This window comes from Musca domestica, unplaced genomic scaffold, assembly GCF_030504385.1.
Source record: "Musca domestica strain aabys unplaced genomic scaffold, Musca_domestica.polishedcontigs.V.1.1 9, whole genome shotgun sequence".
NCBI lineage: Eukaryota > Metazoa > Arthropoda > Insecta > Diptera > Muscidae > Musca > Musca domestica.
The window spans coordinates 14075966-14103366 of NW_026712435.1; the positions used below are offsets into that span (position 1 = coordinate 14075966).

General features: G+C 34.6%; 1 protein-coding gene across 3 annotated transcripts in view; it reads left to right on the plus strand.

Moving 5' to 3' along the window:
- LOC101897125 (klarsicht protein) overlaps positions 1 to 27401 on the plus strand; it is a 382506-nt gene that overhangs the window by 322096 nt on the left and 33009 nt on the right. For 2 of the 3 annotated variants that reach the window (XM_059131582.1, XM_059131583.1), the window contains 6 exons: positions 18832 to 19017; positions 19081 to 20077; positions 22759 to 22906; positions 23048 to 23277; positions 24547 to 24947; positions 25013 to 25118. In XM_059131582.1, coding sequence (XP_058987565.1) covers positions 18832 to 19017; positions 19081 to 20077; positions 22759 to 22906; positions 23048 to 23277; positions 24547 to 24947; positions 25013 to 25118 — 2068 coding nt within the window. Of the gene's footprint in view, positions 1 to 18831; positions 19018 to 19080; positions 20078 to 22758; positions 22907 to 23047; positions 23278 to 24546; positions 24948 to 25012; positions 25119 to 25178; positions 25655 to 27401 lie in introns of those variants that run through there. The other variant, XM_059131584.1, reaches the window with a different exon arrangement.

Here is a 27401-nt window from a genome sequence, read left to right on the forward strand (position 1 = left end):
CTAACCATTTCTGCTGACGTTGCTGTTTTCTTCCGTCCACTTCCTTGACGTCGGGCTACGCTACCAGTATTACGGTAACGAGCGATGGTGCGAGACACAAAAGATTTATTCACATTTAAATGCTGGAGTGCTCTAGCACTCTAGCCTTTTGTGGTTTTCCAGGCAAATATAAAGAAATCACACTATCTCGCTTGATTTCCATCACGAATAACTTTCTTTTTTTCTGGAAAATTCTCACCAAAATACTTAAGTACGCTTGTAAACAATATAATGAGCTGTCACTTGATAATTTTAACAGCTGTCGGACGAGTGGCCCTTTTTTTCATCTCACCCTGTATATTTATATTACACTTACACTATAAATATATTAATATAGATAGTATATTGCACTTAAACTATGTGTATATTAATATATACTATAAAGCGCCTTAAAGTATGTTATAAAAATGCTTATCATCAATGTAGTAGCTTTACATATTACTCACATTATTTGTCTTTGCTTAACAATCTGTTCTAAATATGTTCTGCCATGCCAGTTTACTTTTGTAACATGAAAAGACTTTGGAAAGAAAAAATTATTTTAAATTTATCCCAGCAATAATTCTTATTACCAAATAATGGGTTTCCTTGTGAATTTTGGCAATCGAAACTACCATTATGTTTACAAGGACATGTCACATAGAATAGGATTTTTTTGCGACTATAAGTCAAAAAACTATTATATTTTGGGAATCAAAAATTGCCCTCTTTGCTTTTCCACTGCTGGTATTGAACTCGCAACCTTATAATTCGTAGTTAAACACATTTCACCCCTTGCTTTTACTTGAACAACTGTTTCTACGTTTGCCGACGTCGAATGCCGAACTCATAACCTTCGGTAGTCGTATACGACCAATTTGGCTGACATGACTCATTACTTGGTAATGTTTAAATACTTTTGCTTTGTACTTTAAGGGATAACCCATTATATGTAATCTACTGATAACGCATGAGGTAGCTGGTTTACACCAACTTTAAATGGTTTATTCGGCTCCCTACATTCCATTTTTTCACTTTTCCATTTCTCTCTGTAGAACAGTGTACCATCGGTTGTTTTTTTTTTTTTACAAAAAATTTGGAAATTGTAATGTAAAACAATAACAACACACAGATTAATGGCACTATGCTGACTAGCCAAACATTATTAGATCAACAAACTTGAAGCATAAAAATAACCAAAATGATATGATTCCTCGTTGATGGGTATCGGCAAAATAAGTGATTTTATAAAAAAATAAAACAACAAACAGCGCAGACACACCATAACTACCACACACATACATATGTGAAACACAAAGAAACCCCAACAACAACAATATGAAAACATTCAATCGATTTTTATATCAGTTGTTGTAGTTTTTCACATATCCAACAACAACCACTAGGTGTTTGATATTTGAATTCGTTGGTGTTGTTGTTGTTATAACCATTTGTTATAATATTATTATTGTTATTATCTTATCGCTTAAATAAACGAACCAAATGAAATGAAATGGAAAAAAGGCAAGGCAAGGCATATGGAAAAAACAGAAAACAATGGCAAAGAAAAATTCGTTTATTTTATCGTCGTTGAGTACACAGGTACAGAACGAATTGACAGGCTGAAAACTGGACGGAATATATCGCAACTTGTTGAATTTGTGTGTTCAGTTCAGAAAACGCTGGCTAGAAGACGGAACAAAATTCTCCAAAAGCAAAACGCCAAAACAAATTTGTGTTTCGTCAAGAAGAGAAGAGAATTTCTTGGAAAAATCAAAACAAAGGCAATAAAGTATCGCAGAAATTTAATAGATACGAAAGAAAAACTCATTACGTTTTTTTTTCTAAAGTGAGAGAAAACCCAACAAAAATTGCAAAGTGAAAATTTAATGGAAAAAAATCTTCAAAGAATGTCATGTTTCATTGTTTAAAAATAAAAAAATCTATTTTGATCAAATATTTACTGGAATAAATTATTAATCAAATACTCAATCCAACTAATTAAAAAAAAACATCACAAACACCAAAACAAATTATTGTCATCTGCTGTAACATCTATCTCAACGAGGCAAGTGATTTTTTTTTTTTGATACAATTAAAAAACCTGGTGCCATTTTCACATTCAGTTATTCATTCGATTGTACAGAAATAATAAAAAAATCGGATTTCTGGTTTCGGTTATCGCGTTTCATCTTTTCGTGTTCATTGGTTATGATGTGCCAACAACAATCACTACACCACCACGAATAACAACAACATAAATGAGGTGTTACGATTATTATTATTTTTATTTGTGGCGATGTTTGTAGTACTCTGAGTGAAATGTTTAATAAGTAGGGTTGTCCGTCCGGAAAACAATTACAACGGGTTTCAATTAGAAAATCCAAAAATGAACTCTATCTAATGTCATCTACTATTCCATAGAAAAAGTTATCTTTTCATAGAATACTTGGTGAAACCTTTGATAGGAAGCAGAAATCTTAAAATCTCTTGGATATATTCAGTGAATAGACCTCCTAATTGTTTTCTACGCATAGAAGACATGTGAAATATTTTCTCTAAATAGGAACTTCTGAAATAATTTTATAAAAGAGGACTCTTTACCGGTCTTATATGGGTAGAATACCCAATAAAAGCCTCATATGGTTAAAATGATCCGCTTGAAGACCTCTCGATCGTCGTTCATGGTCATATACGTGTAGAAGACTTCTTAAAGTTTTTTCAAAGGATAAAAGTCTTCTTAAATTTCTTCTATATACAGAAAAACTGTTTTTATGCATAGATGACCTCCTAAAAGTCTTTTATGGATAGAAGACCTCTACTTTGGAAAGTATAACTTTTTAAATTTGATAGGATTTCTGCTATAGGTATTTTTCTATGGATAGACGGTCTCTTAGGGGTCTTTGATTGATAGAAGGTCTCTATACATAAAACCTACTTAGGGTTCTTCTGTGGTGAGATTAAACGGCCTTTTGATCGTTGTAACAATTTATATGGTAGGTTTGACTAGCCATGGTTGCTGACCGATTCCGCAATTATCCAGTTTTGACAAGAAATTAAGTCTACAAAGTTTTAATCAAATCTATTCAGAAATGGCTATGGGCTCATATTTATATTTCAGCTGACTCTATATCGATGATATTTATTGTGAAAGGTAACATACAGCAGAAGAAAAACATATTCCCTTATAGCTCCGATTTGAAAATACTTCATTAAGTTTCGAAATCAGTATTCAAGCAGCATATATTATTTATATGGGACGACTGAAAAAGGTGGACTTTTATAATGAACAAGTAAAAAAGCAGCAAGTTCTGCCAGGCCGAATTTTCAATACCCTCTACCATTTGGAAAATATGAAATTTTTCAAAAAAAAAAAAAAATAATAATAATAAAATCTGTTAGAATCCTAAAAATACCGAATAAAATAGTTATATTTGTGGTCTAAACGAAGACGTGGACCTGCATTACAATATTCAAATATGAAACTAGAAAAAAATCCGATGAATAATTAAGCTAAAATGATCAAAAATGATCAATGATCAAAGGAGGTACCGTTATATAGGGGCTATACAAAGACCTGTACCTGCATAGACACTTTCATGTCACAGCCTGTAATACCTATTAGGAACTTCAAATACGAAATTTCAAACAATTTTGGTGAATATTGTACCTAAAATCGTCAAAATACCGAATATAGAGAAGTACCGATACATGGGGCCTATACGAAAACCTTGACCTTTATAGAAACTTCAAATATGAAATTTTGAAACAATTTCGGTGAATATTGTACCTAAAATCGTCAAAATACTGAACATGGTGAGGTACAGATATATGGGGCCTATACGAAGACCTGGATGTGTAAAGACAATTTTCCATCACAGGCTGTAGTACCTACTAGTAACTTCAAATACGAAATTTCGAACAATTTTGGTTGATGTTGTACCTAAAATCGCAAAAAATACCGATAATAGGGAGGTACAGATATATGGGGTTTTTACGAAGACGTGGGCCACCATACATACTTTTTTGTCATTTGTCATTACGACCCCAAATACGAAATTTGATACAACTCCTGTGAATAATATCGCTAAAATCATCAAAATACGGAATATTCGGAGGTACCATTATATGGATATATATATAGACAATTTTCTTCCAGAGGGGTAAAGGACTTCTTGTGTGGATATTCAAACAATTCCATTGAAAATTGTAGCTAAAAATTATCAAAATACTGAATATAAGGATTAGAGGTATATGGGGCTCATACGATATCGTGGACCTATATAGACAATACTCTTCCAGGGTGTAAAGTACTCAGAAGGAACTCTAAGTGTGGATATTCAGACAATTTCATTGAAAACAAAATTGGCTACAACCATCAAAATACCGAATATCGGGCGTGCCGTTATATGGGGGCTATATGATATCGTGAACAAATATAGGTCATCTTCGAACTTGACATGCCTATCGTTATTCGTTTTGACTCTAGCATGACTGCAACAGGGGGATATGGCTAAATTGTCTTAGAATTATATGTTGATTAAGAATATATATACTTTGTTAGGTGTAAAATTATTATTTCGATAAGTTACATTACATTACAAGCTCCAAATACCAAATTTAAAACTATTCCCTTGCTATTTTTTTGACCACAATCTACCGAATATCCGGAGGTATTGTTATAGATAAGAAAACATGGATCTATATAAAAACTTTTTTGCCAAAGGAGATAATTGTCATTTGGAAAGCCACATATCAACTTCCAAACAATTCCATTTGATTGTGTGGCTACAGTCACAAAAACACCAAATATCGGGAGGTGACTTTCTTTGTGGTCTATATAATATACACATCATGTATATTAAGCTGGTCATTCCGTCTGTAGCTCTATGACGGAGGGCATAAAAAACAATGGTTCTTTGTCTACATACTGAATTCTGACGATAATAAAAGCTAGGTTTTTGTGCTAGTTAGCAGTCGAATTATTTATCCAGCCAGCCTTTTAGTAGTTTCTATAAGTAGAGGCATCCTCCAATAGAATCTTCTCAGCTGGCATATGCTTCTATAATTTATGAGCCTTGTTCTGGTTTGATCCAAACCAAATTATATGGTTCCCTCCCAACATTTCGTTCTCGGTTTCTTTACAATAAAATATTCCAATAGACATCTCTAATACCACTCTCCTCCATTTCCATTCAGATCCACAATTTTATATACATATATGTTAATATCAACATCTAACAACAGCTGGTTGAGGAGGTGAGCCAAACAAAAACAGCCAAACAAATCAACTAATCTATCGAATTTTTGCGTGTAAAATAACAATTAAGCTTAACATTTTTGTTAAAATTTATTTGCTCAACGAGAGAGAAAAAAAACATAACTAACAAATACTTATTTTTTCGCGATTAGCTGTTGCTACGAATGAGTTCGTGTAAATAAATTTTAAAGTGAAAAAATATTTGCGTTTTTACACGACGTTGTTGTATTCGCATTTAGCACAAGCTCATATCTAAAATGGTGTTTTGTGTTGTATCTCTTCGAATAGCGGCAACAGCAGATGCCTGCCTGCCTGCCTACCTTGCCTGATGGTTTGTTGGCCTGCCAAAATCAAATGTCTAAATTATACAACTACGTCAGAGTGCTGTATTGAAAATAGACATCATCTAATCTGGTTTATTACAAAAAGCCATCAAAACCTCAACACAAAGCATAATGAAAATAATGAGTCAAGTGTTAGATTTTTTTGTTGGTAATCAAATTGGAATAAACAAATCTGAAAAGTAAATATTTTGGTTTTTAATTTTTGCATGCGAGGATTGTTTTTTGGAAAGTTATAAATATATAATTGTTGATATCGCGAAAATACATTCATGTTTTTCATTTGAAACGTAAAAGGCCTTGACCTCGTCTACAGGAAAAAGAACTCTTCTACACAAAGTTGAACTCTTATAAACACTGAAGACAGCTTGCATATAAATAACACCTTTTGTGTACATAAAATGGAAGAGGTCTTCTATGTATAGAAGAAGTCTTCTATGTGTAGAAGAAGTCTTCTATGTATACAAGAAGTATTCTACAGGGTGAGATAAAAAAGCTGCAACAAAGTCAAATGCCATATTTTTACATTTTTTTAATGAATGAAAGCAAAAAATGTCGGTAATAGGATCAAATTTTAGAATAAGTTTAAATTTGTTCGAATTGGTTGGTCACCTTTGTCACGAATTATGGCCTTCAAACGGCCAATCAAACCGTCATACTCTTCCCGAATGTTGCTCTGCGGTATTTTGGCCCATTCCCGGCGAAGTGCTTACTTGAGGTGATCGACACATTGGTATTTTTTAGTGCCAACTTTGCTTTCCAAAATACTCCAGACACAATAGTCCAACGGATTGGTATCCGGAGATTTTGGTGGTCATTGTGCGCTGGAAATGAAGCGAGAAACCTCATTTTGTAACCCTTCTTCGTTGGTGCGTGCTGAGTGCGATGGTGCTAATTCCTGTCCTGGAAAGTCCAAGGTCTGCGGCACAAGGCCTTAAAACACATTCGAGAATATTTTCGCGATAATATTCAGCATTTATTCTGATGCCACGGTCGGAGAATGACCATCGGCTGTTATGACGGCCCACACAATCACCATGGCCGCCGCTTGAGTTCTGGTGGCCAACCGAAGGTGCACATTTTCAGCTGACCTCTTTGGCTAGTAAACACGATCATTTTGTTTGTTTACAAACTGCTGGACATCGAATGTTTTCTCATCGGAGAAACCCAAATTCGGCAATTAACTAGGGCCAAGCAAAGCAACTCTTTAGCTCTTTTGAGTCTATTTTTTTCTGTTGCTGTGTAACTTTTTGGAATTTCAATGGCTTTACCCCGAGCTCATTTTTCAAAATTTGCCGAATGGAATATTGCGATATGTTCAGCTCACGAGCCATTTTTCGACCACTGCGACGCGGGCTTCGATCAAGTCACTTCCTTACCTTTCGAACAATTTCTAGTGACGTGACTGTTTTCTTGCATTCACTTCCTTGACATCGGGCTACGCTATCAGTATCACTGTAACGAGCGATGGTACGACACACAAAAGATTTATTCACATTTAAATGCTGGAGTGCTCTAACGATAGCCACTTGTGATTTTCCAGCCAAATATAGAAAAATCACACTATCACGTTTGAATTCCATCAGGAATAACTTTTTTTTTCTGGAAAATTCTCACCAAGATGCTGTCACTAGAAGATCTCTTCTATACGTAGAAGATTTCTTCTACATTTACAAAAATTTCTTCTAAACATAGAAGACCTCTTCTTTTATTTAACAGAAAATGAACAGATTCTCTTTGAAGGTCGTTTTCGATATTGCATTCTTTCACTCGCATTTAAAATTGAATATTTCTTCTTTTCAGTATTCAGTCATTCACTTAACTTTCTTTAGCATGTTTATTTTCTTTTCATTCATTTTCATCCGGCGGGCCACCCATCTGTCGGCGGTGGCTGTCCGTCTGTCTGTCTGTCTTTATTTAGGTGACCATTGAGATTTATGGTTTAGACATAAAAAAATATATTCATCTGCTGCTTGGCCAGCATTTAACACCAAAATGCCCTGGTCAACATTTATGTCTCCCCAAAAACAAATTGTCTATCCTGTGTAGACTTTCCTGTTTTCACTTTAGCTCAATGTCATTACTTTGTTGTTGCTGGTGGTGTTTTTTCTATTTTTGTTTTCCTTCGTCTTTTTTCGTGCCTAGATGTTAGCACAAGGAGCCTTGCTCTGCAAGGCGGCGGTGACAAAGCTTGGGTATATTCAGCAAAGTGTAAGCTTTAAATTGGAGTTAATTGAGATTTAGTTACAGTTTGTGCACTCTCCATTGGCGTTCTGTGTTGTTGTTGTTGCTGTTGTTTGATTTGAAATCTTTGTGATTGTCGACCGCGCGTCATCATGCTTTGTGGTTGTCATTTAAATTTGAATGTATGTATGTTTGTGTGTTTATTTGTACCACCACCAGACAGACAATGTCGCTTTTTGTCGTTTATGTTTTGCGTTAATTGGCCAAGTTAAGTCGCTTCTGACCAATGTCTGTGTTTAGCAAGCAAGGCATTTACTTAAGGCGTTTTACTAACGTTTAGTTGATATGCCGGCCGCCGTTTGGTCGGAGGACTTTTTAGTTGCGAGTGTGTGTGTGTGTGTCGACATCGTTTTTTTTTAGTTTGAAGTTTGTAATAATTGTCATTAATTATCACAAACGCCCAATCTTGTTTTTTTATTATTTTCTTCTTGTTTGGTTACTTGTTTGTGTTTTAAAGTTTGTCTGTTGATGTTTTTTTTTTTTTTTTTTGGTAAAAACAAGAAAAGCAAAAACTTGACGAAAATATGTAGTTGTTTTTGTTATTTTATAGCTCTGCGTAAAAATGGGTGATTTTTGAAAATACACTGGGAGAATAGAGGTAAATTTGAATATAGAGGTACTTGGGCTCAAATCTAGGGGAATATTGTATTGAACACATTTTTCAGGAAAAGAAACTGGAAAGATATTGAATGTTAATTAGAATGTTTCAGTAGATACTAATAGATATATCGGCAAACGAGTTTATGATTAATTTATAACATGTCCGATCTATGACCAATTTTGTTTATACCCCGGTAAGGGTATTATGTCTGAGACAGATTCATAGTTACTTTTGAGGATCTTTATAGAATCACTTTCTGAGTCGATTTATGCATGTCAGTCTGTCTGTCCATGTATTTTTGTGAATAAAATGCAGGTCGCATTTATGATCCGATTGTTATGATATTTTCCAAACAATATTTGTTTGGGCCCAGGACGAACCCTATTGAAATTGGTGAAAATCGGTTCAAATTTAGATATAGCTGCCATATAAGTATCTTAGACCGATTTTGGGTTAATTGTGCACCAAATGGCCCATATAAGTCCAAATGACCTGAACATACAGCCATATTCAGTCTAGAAGCAAGTACATCAAATTTGGAGAAAATCGGTTCAAATATAGCTATAGCTCCCATATATATGTTTCATCCGATATGGGGTTTTAAGTCTCTGACATGCGTAATATGCACTCCACAAGAATGATGTTTGGTATCAGACATCAGATACATCCCAGAAATACTTTTGCCAAATTTTATCAAGATCGGTTCAGATTTGGATATAGCTCCCATATATATATTTTTATCCGATTTCGGGTTAATTGTGCACCAAGTGGCCAATATCAGTCCAAAAGTCCTGAATATTGGCACATCCGATCAATTCAGTCTAGAAGCAAGTACATCGAATTCGGAGAAAATTGGTTCCGTTATAGCTATAGCTCCCATAATGGGTTTCATCCGATTTGGTGTTTAAGTCCCCCACATTGGTAATATGCACCCCACAAGAATGATGTTTGGTATAAGATATCGGATACAGCCCAGAAATACCTCTGCCAAATTTTATCAAGATCGGTTCAGTTTTGGATATAGCTCCCATATATATCTTCACCGGTTAATGGTGCACCAGATGGCCAATATCAGTCTAAGAGTCCTGAATTTTGGTACATCCGACCGAATTAAGTCTAGAAGCAAGTACATCGAATTCGGAGAAAATTGGTTCAGCTATAGCTCCCATAAATATGTTTCATCCGATTTGGTGTTTAAAGAATGATGTTTGGTATCAGATATCAGATGCAACCCAGAAATACCTCTGCCAAATTTTATCGAGATCAGTTTAGATTTGGATATAGCTTCCATATATATCTTCAACCGATTTCGGGTTAATTGTGCACCAAATGGCCAATATCTGCTCAAAAGTCCTGAATTTTGGCACATCCAATCGAATTCAGACTAGGATCAAGTACATCAAATTTCAGATATAGCTATAGCTCCCATATATATCTTTCATCCGATTTGGTGTTTAAGTCCCTTAAATTCGTAATATCCATCCGAAAACAATGATATTTGGTACCAGATATCATATAGGGCTCTGAAATACCTTTTCCAAATTTTAATGAGATCGGCTAAGAATTGAATATATCTCCTAAATATCCTTAATCCAATTTCAGGTTTATTGTGCAAATAATGGCTAATATCAGCCCAAATGGAGTGAATTTCGGGACGTACGTTTCCATTTTGTGGAACTCGGCTCCTATATATTTTTTTTAATATAATCCTTCTTATACACTCTATACCAATGTTATTTGGTATAAAAGATTAAAATGTCTCCCTCAATTTTAGTGAAAATTAATTCAGAATTGGATATGCCTCCCATAGATTTGTTCCCTCTGAAACCAAACAATAACTGCTCTAAAGCCAAATGTTGATTGGTGGTGTGATCTACTTCAAATAAATTCTTTTGTTACGGGAGATCTACTAAATATGGATAGTGGTGTAGGGTAGTCGGCCCCGCCCGACTTTTAACTTTTCCTTACTGTTTTTTTTAAGAGATCCTCTTTTAAGCTTTCCTCCAAAATATCTAAATTTACTGCCACATTATTTGCTGTGTACAGAGTTTTGTATTTCGTTTTTTTTTTCTTTCTCTCTTAGAGGGTTTATTATTTTCGTAAAATGATTGTTATCTTATTTTGTTGTGTTGTTGTTAGTCAGTTACAGAGGTTTCATTGGTCTTGCACATATCAATGTTTTCCTCTTTTTTCTGCTTTACTTTTATGCGGCTGTGAAATAGACCAAGTTTTTGTTAAATAAAATAAATTGTTTCCGTTTTAACAAGCAGAGACGCATTGCGCTTTTTTCCACTTTTAATTATCAAGATCGGAAAGAAACTTGCCTCAACAGGCCATAATAGTTTATTAAACTACAATTCGAACAAGACATGTTTAACAAAATTGCGGTGTAAAGTTAATGTGAAATTAAGTGTTGAATGTTCAAAAAAAAAACGCCTTAACCTATACTGCTTATATTTTATTATATATATATATTTTTTTTTTGAATAATAAATATTAAAAGTAGGGGACTGAATTAAAGCCAATATATGTTCTTTATAACATTTTTCATTTGAAAACTTTTGCCAAAATAATCATTTTTGCCGGGCATATATTGGCCTTGAAAGGAATTTTATTTTTTGCAAGTTGCAATAAAATTTGTCCTTCAAAAACGTTTATTTAAGATTTGAAATTATTTATTTTTATCATTCGATGTTAATTATAGAAAATACTTCATAATTAGCTCCTTTCACAAATTACCATATGTTTTCAATTAAATTTGTAGAGACACATATAAATATATTCGATTTGAAAATGATATCATCAGCATGTGATATGTTTTTCACTTAGAATGACATAATTACATTGTGCTACAAGAAAATCAATATTCGAATTAAGTGCCATTAAAATGACATGAGGGATGGCAAAGAACTTTGTTTTGTCCAATAAAATCGACTCTTACAAAAAATAAAACAACTATAGAGTGAACAATACTTTTGTACCCTCCTCCATGAAAAAAAGTAAGTTATGTTGAAATCGGTTGTCATCGACATTTCTCAAAATTTTGGACCGAACTTTGGTATGAATTTGGAAATTTTCAAAATAATTAAATCCGTTAAAAATTCTGTTAAAATCTTAAAAATATCGAATATAGCCGTTATATTGGGGTCTATACGATGACGTGGACCTACATAGGCAACTTTTGTCATAAGCTATTACAATATTCAAATTCTTAAAAAATCCGGTGAATAATATAGCTAAAACCACCAAAATACCGAATATGGTGAGGTACCGTTATATCGGGGCTATACGAAGACCTGGACCTGTATAGACAATTTTCTTTCGCAGGCTGTAGTGCCTATTAGGAACTTTAAATACGAAATTTCAAACAATTGCAGTGAATATTGTACCTAAAATCATCTAAATACCGAATATTGGGAGGTAACGTTATATGGGGGATATACGAAAGTTTTAGCTTCATATCTTTATTCGTTTTGACTGTAGCGTGATTACAACGAAGGACAGACGGGTTTAAATTTTATTATTTCAATGAGTTACAAACGGAATGACGAACTCATATATCCTCCATACTATGTATGGTGGAGGGTATAAAAATATGAAAAACACGAAAACTTTCAAAATATAGATTTAGAATACGGCTGTAAATGTTAGCGACGTATGATACCCATATCTCTGGTAGCAGAAAATAATAGAGCAAACTCAATTTTTCGATGTCGCTCTAATATAAGTACATATATTTTCATCGTTTTTGATGGGAGCTAAATTAAATCTTTCCCCCCTCTCCCCCCAAAATGTTAACTCTAAAAACTCATTTTTTTAAATAACAAAAGAACATTGTCCCGTGGTGAAAACGATTCCGAATCACTGTGAGGCGACAAGAAACATATCCATGTACAACATCTGTCACGACAGCAAAACCCGTGCATTACCAAATAATGGGTTAAAGACTTTCGGTTCCAAGTCGAACCGAACTCGGAAAGTTTGTTTCGCTGGGTAGATATAACGACATAAAGTAACAATATGTCAAGTAAACAAATATTGAAAATTCTTTGTTAAATTCTTTTCAATATTTCCGATTTTGTAGTCCTGTGTAAAAACTCTAGGAGTTTGTTCAACTCCTTCTATTAATTTACAATTTTTATTGGCTAAGCCCTTTTAGAAAAATCATTATTAAATTCTTTTCAATATTTTCGATTTTGTAGCCATGTGTAATAACACTCCGTTTTTTTTCAACTCCTCCCATTTGATTTATGATTTTTCACATGTTTTTTGTTGTTACTTTTGTATTCCTAAATTTTATGGCTTTTTTGTCCAGTAGCTTAAAATTAAAGCACCATCATTAGTTTTGTACATTTCCGTTTTGATTTTCGTCAATGGCAAATAACAAACGAAACAAAAAACCAAAGAATTGTGAAAGAGGGTCGGTCGGTCGATCCGCATTATTGCTGAACTTTTGAAAAAAGAAAAAAAAAACAAACTCTAACTGACGTCTCGCTCCAAATAATTTCATCTAATTTGTAATTTTATTTAATTTACATGTGTTTTGTTGGCTTTGTTCTGGTTTTTTATTTGATTTTTATTATTCTTTACTTTTTTAGTTTAGTTAAATTTTTATTGTTGTTTATTCTAGTTTTTTATTATCATTTTTTTTTAATGAGTCAATTTTTTTAACATGCATTTTACTTGCATTTACTTTAAGTCGAATGACTAACTGGATGACTAGCTCTAGAAATTAACTGTTTGCATTTGTTTTATTATTCGAGTTCTGATATCAGTTACAATTAACGGTATTGAAGTTGTTTGGCTGGAAAGGTCATGTGGCGATAATGCCCTTTTTAGTGAAGAAGCCCAAAGACCCCGGTTTTAGTTGGAAAGTTTGTTTTTTGTGAAAAGCAAATGAAAAATGGTGAACAAGTTTACAGGGTGAAATGAAAAAACTGCAACCAACTTCAAACTGCTGTCATTTCTAAGCCACTCGTCCGTCAGCTGTTAAAATTATTCCAGTGACAGCTCATTATATTGTTTACAAGCGTACAAAAGCATTTTGGTGAGCATTTTCCGGAAAAAAAGTTATTCGTGATGGAATTCAAGCGTGATAGTGTGATTTCTTTATATTTGGCTTGAAAGCCACAAGTGGCCATCGTTAGAGCACTCCAGCATTTAAATGTGAATAAATCTTTTGTGTCTCGTACCATCGCTGGTTACCTTGGTACTTGTAGCATAGCCCGATATCAAGGAAGTGGACGAAAGAAAACAGCAACATCAGCAGAAATGGTTCGAAAATTAAAGAAGCGACTTGATCGAAATCTGCGTCGCAGTGGCCGAAAAATGACTCGTGAGCATTGAAAAGTGAGCTCGGGGTAAAGACATTGAAATTTCAAATTTCAACAGAAAGAAAATAGACTCAAAAGAGCTAAGGAGTTTCTTCGGTTGGCCGGAAGTGGTGAACTGCCGAATTTGGTTTTCTCCGATGTAAAAAAAATACTTGTCCACCAGTTTGTAAACAAACAAAATGTTCGTGTTTACTTGCCAAAGAGGACAGCTGAAAATATGCACCTTCGATTGGCCGCCAGAACTCAAGCGCCGGCATTGGTGATGATTTGGGCCGCCATAACAGCCGATGGTCGCTCTCCGCTCGTATTAATTGACCGTGGCATCAGAATAAATGCCGAATATTATCGCGAAATTATTCTGGAGGGTGTATTAAAGCCTTGGGCACGCAAACATTTTGGCCGCAGACCTTGGATATTCCATCGCACTTAGCACGCGTACCCAAGAATGGTTACAAAATGAGGTTCCTCGCTTCTATTCCAGTGCACAATGGCCACCAAAATCTCCGGATACCAATACGATGGACTATTGTGTCTGGAGTAATTTGTAAAGCAAGGTTGGCACTAATAAATGCCAAAGTGTCGATCACCTCAAGAAAGCGCTTCGCCGGGAATGGGCCAAAACAACGCAGTACAACATTCGGGCAGCGTATGACGGTTTCGTTGGCCGTTTGAAGGCCATAATTCGTGTCAAAGGTGGCAAATTCGAACAAATCTAAACTTATTCTAAAGTTTAATGCTATTTCCGACATTTAAAAAAAATGTAAAAATTATGGCGTTTGACTTTGTTGCAGTTTTTTTTTCTCTCACCCTGTATAATAAAACAACTTTTTGCTATGCTCCCTATGCAAGAATATTGATTCTCTGCAATTTTTAAGTACCTCCATCTTTTGAGGTCTTTTCTTAGGTACTACAAGTGTGATATGAAAAATCCAGCTTCTTATTGAACATTTGTTACCGCAGTATAATTAAACACATTTTACAACTTAACAACTCAATAATACATTTTCTTTCATTTGCTTACGTTTATCGTTTCAAAATCAATAATTTGCAGTTTTAAAAATAGAACAGCAAATGAGGTCATCATTTTTGAAAACTCCCGAAAGTCTCAGACCCGTGCTACTAATAACAATAAAGAAATGAAATAATAATCATTAAATAAATTCCCTTTCCCCCGCTCCTTTTTTATAGCGCGCCAGTAAGAACTTTGCAAGCAAACAACGGTAAAAAAATTTGCAAATTTATCAAATTGGTAAATAATTAAAATTTCATTATCTCCATTGGGAAAACAACAAAAAATACAGAGCAAAACTAAAAACACAACAACAAACAATAAGTGTCAAAGAAAACCAACCGTAAACACGTCAAGAAGTCATCGAGGGATTTTAGAATAGAGCACAATTCACACTCTTTAATTACTGATAAGACACTCTAGCCTGACATCATCTCTGGGATTCCATGGAAATGTGGATGACAGACGATGAGGGTGAAGTTGATAGTAATCAAGTGAATCGAGTTTGTTTTGAATGGTATGGAAGTCATTTTAGACTTTTATCAGTGTCCGTCCATTCACCATCCAAACGATATGGTGGGGTATGTGTTCGATTGTGTCTTTGAAAACATTTTGCCGGCTATTCTACGTGCCAACAAAGGCGAATGCCAGTCTCACTTGAATTGGGTTATTAATTTGCTCATATGCGATAACAGAGAAGTGCAGGAAGGTATAAAGTCGGACATATGCACTTTAATAAATTAAGAATGAAATTTGTATTTATGAGAGCAAATACACAGGGAGAGAGAGAGAGAGGAATTTTCTGCATCACTACTTATTTCAAATTCCTTTTGTAAGGATCATATTGGAGAACCGTTTTATGGCATTCCAATGAGATCGATTTTTATTTCTCCCTGCCCATGCTAACAACAGCAAAGTTTCATTGTTTCCAATTGAAAACAAAGACCATCTTCGTCGTCACAGATAAGAAATGTTGAAGAGAACCACTAAAGTTTTTTTATTTTCCCAATAAATTGAAATTAAAATAAAACAATTGTTTGTTTTTATAATTCTACGGCGTACATTCGCATATATACAAATATAAGTGTATAACAGAATTTGGATAGAAATTCTAGAACCCTACAATATGCATTGTGGCCACTTTATCGGGTCGATTTGAATATTATCAGAGTTCTTTGAATTTTATCGCCAATTTTATTTGACCGATAAGCATTGAGAAATATTTTAAGTAACATTTTTTTTGCATATGAGGATGATTCAATATAGGCATGCAATGCTTTCGTCTGAAAATCAATTAACAGTACCAATTACCACCATGGAAATATATATTTTAGACCCTATAAAGTAGGGTCTGCGGAAAATAAGTAAAAAAGAATTTTACTCAAATGTATTTTATGTCTGCAGGACATAATTTGTATATAGCCCCCCATATAACGTTACCTCCCGATATTTGGTATTTTGATGATTTAGCGACATTTTTCCCCAGAATTGTTTAAAATTTTGGTATTTGAAGTTCGTAATGGGTACTGCAGTCTAAGACAGAAAATTTTCTGTGCATTTTTTTTTTTAAATTGCCAAATTCGTTCCAATTTTTGGGCCGGCCAAACTTACACCTTTTTTACTTGTTAAATCATAAAGAAAATAAAATCAAATTTAAAAAAAGTTATTTTATGTTTTAAGTGTTATATTCAATGCTAGTTACAGGGTGAGATAAAAAAACTGCAACAAAGTCAAACGCCATAGATTTTACATTTTTTTAAATTTTATTGAATGAACGCAAAAAATGTCGGAAACAGCATCAAATTTTAGAATAATTTTAGATTTGTTCGAATTGGTCACCTTTGGCACGAATTATGTCCTTAAAACGGCCAATGAAACCGTCACACGCTGCCCGAATTGCTCTGCGGTAGTTTGGTCCATTCCCGGGGAAGCGCTTGCTTGAGGTGATCGACACTTTGGTATTTTTAAGTGCCAACCTTGCTTTCCAAAATACTCCAGACACAATAGTCAAACGGATTGGTATCCGGAGATTTTGGTTGCCATTGTGCGCAGGAAATGAAGCGAGGAACCTCATTTTGTTGTTGAATCCTGCTGGAATGTTCAAGGTCTGCGGCCAAAATGTTTGCGTACCCCAAGGCTTTAATACACCCTCCAGAATATTTTCACGATAATATTCTGCATCCACGGTCGATTAATACGAGCGGAGAGCCACCATCGGCTGTTATGTTGTCCCACACCATCACCATGGCCAACACTTGAGTTCTGGTGGCCAACCGAAGGTGCACATTTTCAGCTGACCTCTTTGGCAAGTAAACACGATAATTTTGTTTGTTTACAAACAGCTGGACAACGAATGTTTTCTCATCGGAGAAAACCAAATTCGGCAGTTTATCACCTTCGGCCAAGCGAAGCTACTCTTTAGCTCTTTTGAGTCAATTTTCTTTCTGTTGCGGTGTAAGTTCTTGCACTTTTTGAAATTTCAATAGCTTTACCCCGTGCTCATATTTCAATATTTGCCGAATGGAATATTGCGATATGTTAAGCTCCGAGCCATTTTTCAGCCACTGCGACGCGGGTTTCGATCAAGTCGCTTCTATACTTTTTGAACCATTTCTGCTGATGTTGCTGTTTTCTTCCGTTCACTTCCTCGACGTCGGGCTACGCTACCAGTATCACGGTAACGAGCGATGGTACGAGACACAAAAGACTTATTCACATTAAAATGCTGCAGTGCTCTAGCGATGGTCACTTGTGGCTTTCCAGCCACATATAACGAAATCACGCTTGAATTCCATTACGAATAACTTTTTTTCTGGAAAAATCTCACCAAAATGCTTTTATACGCTTGTAAACAATATAATGAGCTGTCACTGGAATAATTTTAACAGCTGTCGGACGAGTGGCTTAGAAATGACAGCAGTCTGAAGTTGGTTGCAGTTTTTTCATCCTATCCTGTATATGAAAAAAAATTAAAAGATTTTAATAATCGCCTGCAATTTAAAAACATTTTCACAACGTCAATGAAACACTTTTACTGAGAAAAACTTCCCAGTAAACTCTCAGTAACTCCGCTGTCGAAATTGCTCTCCTTACTCGCACTCATTTAATTAATTTTTGAACAAAATTTTCTAATAACTTATACAAATCAGTATCATACACCCTAATTATTAAACATACATTTCCAAATTATTGAGCAACACAAGATCGGCTGTTATATATTTTACTCTGAGAAGCTAATTTTCTAATTAATTGTCTCAGTGAAAAAACATCCAACTCATCTCAATTAGAAAACACGTGAAATGAACACACTCTCCCTCTCTCACACTTTCCATGTGTACGTACATATGTATATATCTTTGCGCTACTTTTGTATCTGTCCACAGTTGTTTCTACCGTTAAACAAAATTTGAACTTGAAAGATCTATGTCCAGCTGTTTCTTTTGTTTTATTGTAGCCACTTTCGTTACATACATACAACATACCGTTGGTGCAGTAGACCACGTTACAGCCAGGTGTTGTTGCCTCATGCTACCATCATGTAGGGTACATTTTTTAAGCTGTCATAATTGACCGGGTTTATTTGAGGTGGTTTTATTGTTTTATGGACACTTCTTTTCTGTTATTGTTTTTGATGATGAAGCCCAACCCGGCTTGATGTCTGGTTGGCTGGCTGACTGGCTAAACGTCATTGTTGTTATTATTATGTTGTTGTTTTTTTTTTTTTCTTTGTATGTTTTTATCTATCATTTATTATTGTCTACTTGTTTTACTGTTTTATTCTCATGTGTATTAATTTCTATTTTGCTCTCTTTTTTCTATTCGTCTCGTTCCATGTCCAACCATTCAATCATGTCTTGTTGCCGCTACGGTTTGGTTTGTTGCCTCTTGTTGTCGGATTTTATTACGTTCGCCGTCGTCGTCGTATGCATGCTCTCATCATCCTCGCCAACAACACAACAACAACAACGCTGAAACAATAACGAAAATCATCATCGAAATAACAACATAACCAACAACAACTACAGGGTAAAGTATCGCACGAATCCATCAAACAGTTGGTACTCGAAGCAGAGCATTTAGTACGTGACGAAGCTTTGAAAACACCAACCAAGCAAAAGCATTCCATCAATTGTGGCGGTCTGGTGCAGATATCGTCAACGATTAAAAAACGTGAAGTTAGTATCATGCCGGGTCCCATAAAGAGAGTACAGGTATGAGTCAATGTTGTTTTGGTGTTTTCCAATATTTTTAATCTGCTTTTGTTTTTGGTTTAGGAATGGCTCGAACACCAACCCACCACACCTGTTCAATTAAAGTCCCCACAGGATCATCAGCTGATGATTTCACCCTCAAGTGTGGCGGCAAGTCCCTCGCGCACCGATGACTGTGAGGCATCAGGGGAGGCTTCTGAAACTGATTCAATACCCCAACACTGCTCCGATGACACTTCGGAAGGTTTCACTGAATCCATTGCAACATGTATGCAAACAAGCACCAATTCTTATGGCAATTCCACCGAGCGTATGGGCGGCTCAGCTGAGCCCATGGTTGTGCCAGGCAGTAATCAAAGCTTGAATGTAAAGGTCACTAAACGCCAACAATCGCGTCGCAAATCCGAAAGACCCTGGTCGGTATCTTGCCTATCTCAATTGACCACCGATGCCAAACAAGTGGCTGCCAAAGTCTGCACCATAAGCAATGTTCAATCTGGTTTGGCTTCACACTCCATAAGCGAATCGGCATTGGACTCATTGTCGCCAGGCAGACCACGCACCTCTTCGACAGCGGCTCAAGTTAAGAGCTATGACAGCAAGGGTTCACTAAAGCGACGCAAGACACGCAAGAAGAAGCTTAGCTACACAGCAAATGGCAAAAAGTCTGACACCAACTCAGAAGATAATCTGGAACAGACAGAATTGAATAAATATAGTAATAGCAACGCCAACAACAATAACATGATTCTATCGTCTTGTGAGTCAATGACACCTCAACAAATGGCAGAAATCACCCAAGCATTGTTGCAATTGCAAAATAGCAGCAGCAACAGCAATGGTAACATTGCTAGCAACTCGGAACAATTGATTAACAATTGTCCTCCAGGAGCAACAAATGTCGCAGCTTCAAATGCCGAAAGTGGCGAGGAGGAAAATCATTTGATGAAACCTAATTTCCGTGTGGGCTCCTTCACCACGGCCTACATGACCAACGAAGCTCGTTTGGGTTCTTTGGCCAAGTTGGCCACATACATGAATGATGAAGAATTGCAAGGAGGTAAGTTCACAACAGCCATTTCATCGACTGTCAAACTGTGAGTTTGCCGCATGGCACACCACCATCGAGGAAAACTACCTGCACATGCCTTAAGCAGAGGTGTGTGCAAGTGTTGGACGATCTCGTTTTGTGTGTGTTTTTCTTTTTTTATTGTTCGATTATTTTCGTTTGTTTTCATTTAGTTTAAACAAGTGTTCTGTTTTTTTTTTGTTTGTATCGTTTGACTTTTAAATTTAATGAGTTCTTTTTGGTTCTTGTTTTTTCGTATTGAGTTTTGTATTTTTAAACGGACTCCCCAGATTAATAGGGACTTTAGCCATGTTTAGTTCTCAAGTTTTGAGTTGTTATAAAGTTACCTGAAATTTGTTATAAGTTTAGTAGTTTGGATTTCTTTTTTTACTTTCATTTCCTTTCAATTATTTTTGGTTAGTATAATTCTTATTTCCATACGGGAGTTGTGATTTTTTTTTTAAATATGTCCACAAAATACAGGTTTACTCAATCACATTTATAATTTCACTTTTCAAGCTGTCACTCCTGTTCCGCATACACTTAAACAAAGAGGTATTATAAAATATTGTGGCAGACTCTAGTAGATACCATACAGATTTTGCTAGATGCGCATGTTATTTATTTTAGGAATATTATTTTTAAATTAAAATTTAGAATGATTTGTAAACTGTAAATATTATTTTTTTTGCTCTAAAGACTACTAATGTACTTAGATTTATTTATAATTATAACCATGTGTAGTTAAAATTCCGATTTTATTATGATTTTCTATTTAAATTTGTTCCATGTTTTTTAGATTAATATTCAAATAATTTTTGTTGCAGTTAGAATTCTCTACTAAATTCCACAGTACAACGTTATGAATAGACAATGTTCTTTCTCATACCAAATTTGCTATATGCTTTCTTCCATAAACTGATTGAGAATAATGAAATGATCCTATATTGAATATAAAACATTCGTTGAATGTGCATCATTCAGACAGAGAGGTCTATTTTTCTAATATATCCATCGGAAATAACAACTTTCCTCAGTCAGAAGAATAAATAGTCACAAGATTATCTGTCGTAGGCAAAACAAACAACAAACGTTAAACATATCAATTCGGGAGAAAAAATTGTACATCTTCTAGTCGTTTCAACAGAATGAAACATCCCACATTTATTCTAGGTCAATTAAATATAAAACGGAATATCTTCAGGTTAATATTCCAAATGGTACTCGTTAACCTTTTGGGATTTTAGGAACAATATTCAGAGAAATTGTTTGAAATTTCGTATTTGTAGTTCCTAACGGGTACTACAACCTGTGACAGAAAATTGTCTATGCAGGTCAAGGCCCTCGTATATCCTCGATATAACGTTACCTCCCTATATTCGGTATTTTGATGATTTTAGCTACATTATTCACCGTTTATTGCAAGTTTCGTATTTGAATATTGTAATGGCTTTTGACAAAAGTTGCCTATGCAGCTGCACGTCCACGTCCAATATAAAGTCTATATTCAGTATTTTTACGATTTTAACCATTTTTTACGGACTTTTTTTTTTGACAATTTCCAAATTCGTTCCAAATGGTGAAGGCTATTTAAAGTTCGGCCCGGCCGAACATATCGCATTTTTACTTGTTTTAAATTATAAACATTTGGGAACATTTTCTTTGTACAAGTACAGACTAATTTTAGAGTCATATGTAGTGTTTTTTCGAAACACATTTGTAGCAGACTTTTGGGCGCACCAAACAATTTTTAAATTTCAACGAAACACTATATAATATACATACATAATATTTATATTACACTTATAATATGAATACATTAATATGTACTATATTATAAAGCATTTCCTTTCAGGTAACAAATTGTGTGGGGCGCCTATAAAAATGCTATAATAATGTAGAAAATGTGAATGTAGAAAAAGTAACTTTACATAGGACTCTAACAATATGTGTATACTAGCCATAACTTCTTTTTTGAGGAAAATTTGTATAGTGACACCAAAGATAGGTACCAAGCTATTGTTATAAATTTAGACTACATCTGACTTACAAAGCTTTATCCATATGTTACATGCAAATCAGAAAACAAAAATCTGAAAGGTCTTCGTTGTTTGTGTTTTCAATTCAAGGGTTTCACTGTTTTCAATTTACATTAATATACTGTGAACTCCTGCATTTTTTTTTTTATTCTGGAACTTAACCAAAGTTTTGATATTTCCTTATTGTGCAGATCGTAAATAGTTTTATTTTACACTTTTTTATACGGTATAAATCGCCATAAGTTATTCTACACTAAATAAACAAACACTTTCCTCCACTTATACAACTACGTGGCATGGTAGTCATAAACTATTCGCTACTAAATAAACAAATGTTTCTCCATTACTGCGATAAGCTTCTACTTTTATGTATACAAACGATAATATCCGAACCCTGAACTATTCTCACAGCATGCTAAACTACTAGAAATTTTGCAAATGTTTATATTCTACATATGTGTATATCTAATGACAACAAACATTCTGCTAGAAAAAACTTTCCTCTGTGTAGTGCATGCGATATTGCCTCCCCTCGGTCACCCCTTTCCCACATTGTATATATTCCTTTATATATACGATTTTTCTTTTAAGTATCATTATTAATATTTGTTTCTCTCTTTTGAAATTCCATAGAGTACACTACGGGCACAGAAGATCACCATAGCAGTTTCTCGGAGACAGCCTGGGATAATTATCAAGAGAAATATAATTCGGAAAATTATTCCGAAGGTTTTGATTCGGATGCTGCACGCAAATTATTGGAATTTGGTGATGACTATCGGTAAGTTCACAACGCCACGCAAGAGCCTTTAGCCAAGAAGATGATATATTTCGACAAAGTGGCTTTAGTGACATAATTTATTTAGTTTTTTTTTTCAATTAATATTTAATTAAAAATTATTCTTTTTTTCCTGGTTTGTAGCAATTTCATTGACTCGCAATCGGATTGTTGCTCTTCATTGTCGGCTGCCAACAATTTGGATTCACTCTCACCACCGCGCATGGATTCATTGCAACAAAATGAGACGAAAATTGTCATAACACAAGACACAATTGTCAGTAGTGTGGATCATGCCAGACGACGTAGAGCACTTGAATTGGAATACGAAAGACGTCGCAAAAATCTAGAAATCAGACGTAAATCTTGTCAAGGTAACACAACCACCGCCACCACTCTGTTTATCATAACGCAAAAAAAAGAAAATATTGAAAACCTAAAAAAAATTGCAAAAAATTAAGTGAAAAATATGCTCTTGTGGGTGTCTGTGTGAGTGTACATAAAATGAAAGCATAAAGGAAAGTTAGGAGGGTGATCTGGCCATGAGGAGAACAAATTGAGCTGTGCAAATTTCATCTGCATTAAAGTGAAAATGGAATTCGTTGAATACATTGTAATAGTAGACATTTTTAGGAATGTCCATGAAAATGTAAAGCCTTTTTCGAATAATAAATAACAGAATTACACCGAAGATATCATGATATGATCGCTTTCAATAGCAAACTAGTTCCTTCGAAATTAATTTCAATAGTTATATGTTCGGTAGATCTAAATGAACATTTCGGTTTAAACTACTAAATATCGAACGCTTGAATTATAATTTCCATCAATTTAAAGTGTGCATACCCAAAGTTATTTCGTTCGAAATCTGTTCGATGTCAAATATGAGAAACTGTGTTTTTTTTTTAATTTTAAAGTAACAACAGAAATCCTTAGTTTAATAAAATCCTATAAAGATAAACTACCTATTTATGCCTTTTTATAGTTTCTTATTTCAAAATAAGCATGTTTAATCCCAGTTATTTTTATTTTGTAAAAAAGATCTCATTTATGGAAAGAGAGATGCATTTTTATCAAGGCGTAAGAAACTATACTAAGAAACTGTAGAAGTATAGTTTCTTATTGGCCCAAAAATCCTTATTTGTAAAAATCGTGACAGTCTTAAGTTCAATAGAAGAGTAACAAAAAACGGAATATATCATAGTTTTGTTCTTCATTGTAAAGTTGTTGTTGTTGTAACAGCTTATACTGATGTGTACATTCTGGCTCCTCTCAATTGGGTTCTGCCTCCAAGTCCAGTCTCAAAAAGGATGCAACCTGTACTGTTTGGGTCCACAACGAGGCTGGAGTTAGGTGACTATGTTTGGCTGGACAGCGAAGTAGCGTGTCATGTGGGTCTGTGCCACAAGTTGGGCAGATGTTCTGCACATCGCTGTCGATTCGGGCCCATTAAGGCGGCTATTGGTTTTGTTAGGTTCGCCTGATAACCTGCAATTTTCACAGAATGTCTTCCCAATGGTTAATGAGTTGTAGTTTTGTTATTAGTGTTTTTCATTTAATTTCTTTGGAGAATATTATTTTTTATGTTATTAAATAAACGTAATTTCCCTTTTCGTTAAAAATAATTATTTCCATATTTTCAGAATCCTTGGACTATCCAAATCCCAAGAGTCCCACAATTGCTGCGCTCTCCTCCTCTACCCAGGCATTGACACCGAAAAATTCGGAACGTTTCAATTTCCAACAGCATAAATTGGATTCGGCTACACGTAAATTGGAATTCGGCATGAGTCATTCCGCCCAATCGTTGAGGCGTACCTCAGAAAGTGATACGTCACAAAGACGTCGTAAGGCCGACGAACGTAGACGTTCATCACGTAATTTGGAAAAATGCATAAAACTTATACCAGCCACCTCATCATCATCGGGCGATGATAGTGATGATGAAAAGGAAATACGCAATTTATTGCATCAATCACAAAATCGTTTGGACGACACAAAGGCCTTGAAAATTCGTTGTCATCTCTTGAGGCCAGAGGATTATGTAAGCTTGTGTATTTATTTTTTTTTTTAATAATAATATTAATAAATTATTTTTGTTTTTTTTAGACTGAAATTATCAATACTTGCCGTGATAATATACGCTGTTTGGAATCGGTTTTAAAAGGTCCCTCCAGCTCGGTGCTGTCCTCACAATGTGTTACCCATTCTAAAGGTGAGTTGACCGTTTACATACATCTCAATTGCCAATGTGCGCCCATTACCCGCTTTATAGCCCGTGTCATAGACTTCATATTGGATATAAGCAATTTCTTAGAACATTTTACTTTGTATAAGTTTTTTCTCAATACCCTGCGTCAGCTTTATGAATTGGCCAATTGTCGTTTGACACAATTGGAAAAGGCTTTGGTATATTTACGAAGTTTATTATAAGGAGAATGGAAGGAATTTATTATCCAAATAACTAAATATTCCAAAAATAAATTTTGTGATATATAAAATTTTTTTGCAAAGGCTTTATATTTTTTCAATGAAATTGAATGATAAATAATGTTTTGATTAGATCATTCACAACATTTACTTTGTTCTGTTCTAGAGTTATTCAGTTTTTTTTAATTCTTTCTAAGAAATATATAATTTATATAATGGTTTATTTTGACTGAAGCTTGAATATAATGTTTTGAAAATTTATATTATTATCAATTCTAAATTGTTAACAAAAATTATAAAAAAATATTACACAATAATTATAAAAAAAAAAACAATTATAAATAAATTGTGCCTTACACTTAGCAAAAACTAAGCAAAACTCAAAGACTTTTTTTATTTCATACACTTTTGAATATAGAAAAATGTAGTAAACATCCCTTTATATTGTTGATGGCGTGTTTGTAGTAGTGTTTCTAAAAAAAATAATTAAAAATGTTTTGTAAATTCATCTATTGGTAGATTGATTTTAGAAAAATTCTTAATTACGTCTATAGAAAGGTAATGGGCTCACATTGTATTGTAGTTTCTAATAATGTTGATATATTTATTTATATCAGTATTTGTATACTTATGTTTATATCAGTATTTGTATTAGTTTTTATGTATCTCATGTTTGAGCAATATTTTAATGAAAATTAATTTTTCAAAAATATTCACTTAATTGTTTATACAGAAAAACTGATTGGAACTAACATGAAGAACTATTCATACTTTAGCAGATTTTTAATTTATAAGTGTTTAGCCTATGTTTAGTAACTTACAGATATGTAATGGAAACTATATCTGTAAAAGAAATCTAATTAATTAAAGTCGAAAGATTTTTTATGCTTCAGTAGAATCCTTCTTGTGGTGTCTTATATGATTTTCCCTTTGTACGGGAAGGAATCTGTTTCCCATTGCTAATTTTATGACTAACTTTTACAGAATATTGTGTGTGTCTTTCTTCCCGATAAAGTTGTTACTGAGAATTAAATGAGTGAATGAATTTTTCAGCGATATCTTAAAAATATTTTGACAGTTTTGGGCTCGTAGTTTACTGAATGTTACTGGGAAGATTGTCCAGATGGTTTATGGTTAGCAGGTTATATTTTTTGTTACTCTATGAGTGCTGTAAAAATATACAGGGTGAGATAAAAAATCTGCAACAAAGTCAAACGCCATAATTTATTTTTTAAATTTTATGGAATAAAAGCAAATATGTCGGAAATAGCATCAAATTTTAGTATAAGTTTAGATTTTTTTCGAATTGGTGACATTTGGCACGAATTATGGTCTTCAAACGGCCAATGAAACCATCACACACTGCCCGAATGTTGCTCTGCGGTATTTTGTCCCATTCCCGGCGAAGCGCTTGCTTGAGTTGATCGACACTTTGGTATTTTTTAGTGCCAACCTTGCTCTCCAAAATACTCCAGACACAGTAGTCCAACGGATTGGCATCCGGAGATTTTGGTGGCCATTGTGCGCTGGAAATGAAGCCTCATTTTGTAACCATTCTTGAGTGGCGCGTGTTATGTGCGATGGTGCTGAGTCCTGTTGGAATGTCCAAGGTCTGCGGCCATAATGTTTGCGTGTCCAAGGCTTTAATACGCCCTCCAGAATATGTTCCAGATAATATTTGGCATTTATTCTTATAATACGAGCGGACAGCGACTATCGGCTGTTATGGCGGCACACACCATCGCCATGGCCGGCGCTTGAGTTCTGGTGGCCAACCGAAGGTGCACATTTTCAGCTGACCTCTTTGGCAGGTAAACACGATCATTTAGTTTGTTAACAAACTGCTGGACAACGAATGTTTTCTCATCGGAGAAAACCAAATTCGGCAGTTCACCACTTTCGGCCAAGCGAAGCAACTCTTTAGCTCTTTTGAGTCTATTTTCTTTTTTGCGGTATAAGTTCTTGCACTGCAACAGAATTTCAATGGCTTTACCCAAAGACCATTTTTCAATATTTGCCGAATAGAATATTGAAATATGTTCAGCTCACGAGTCATTTCCATTTTTCG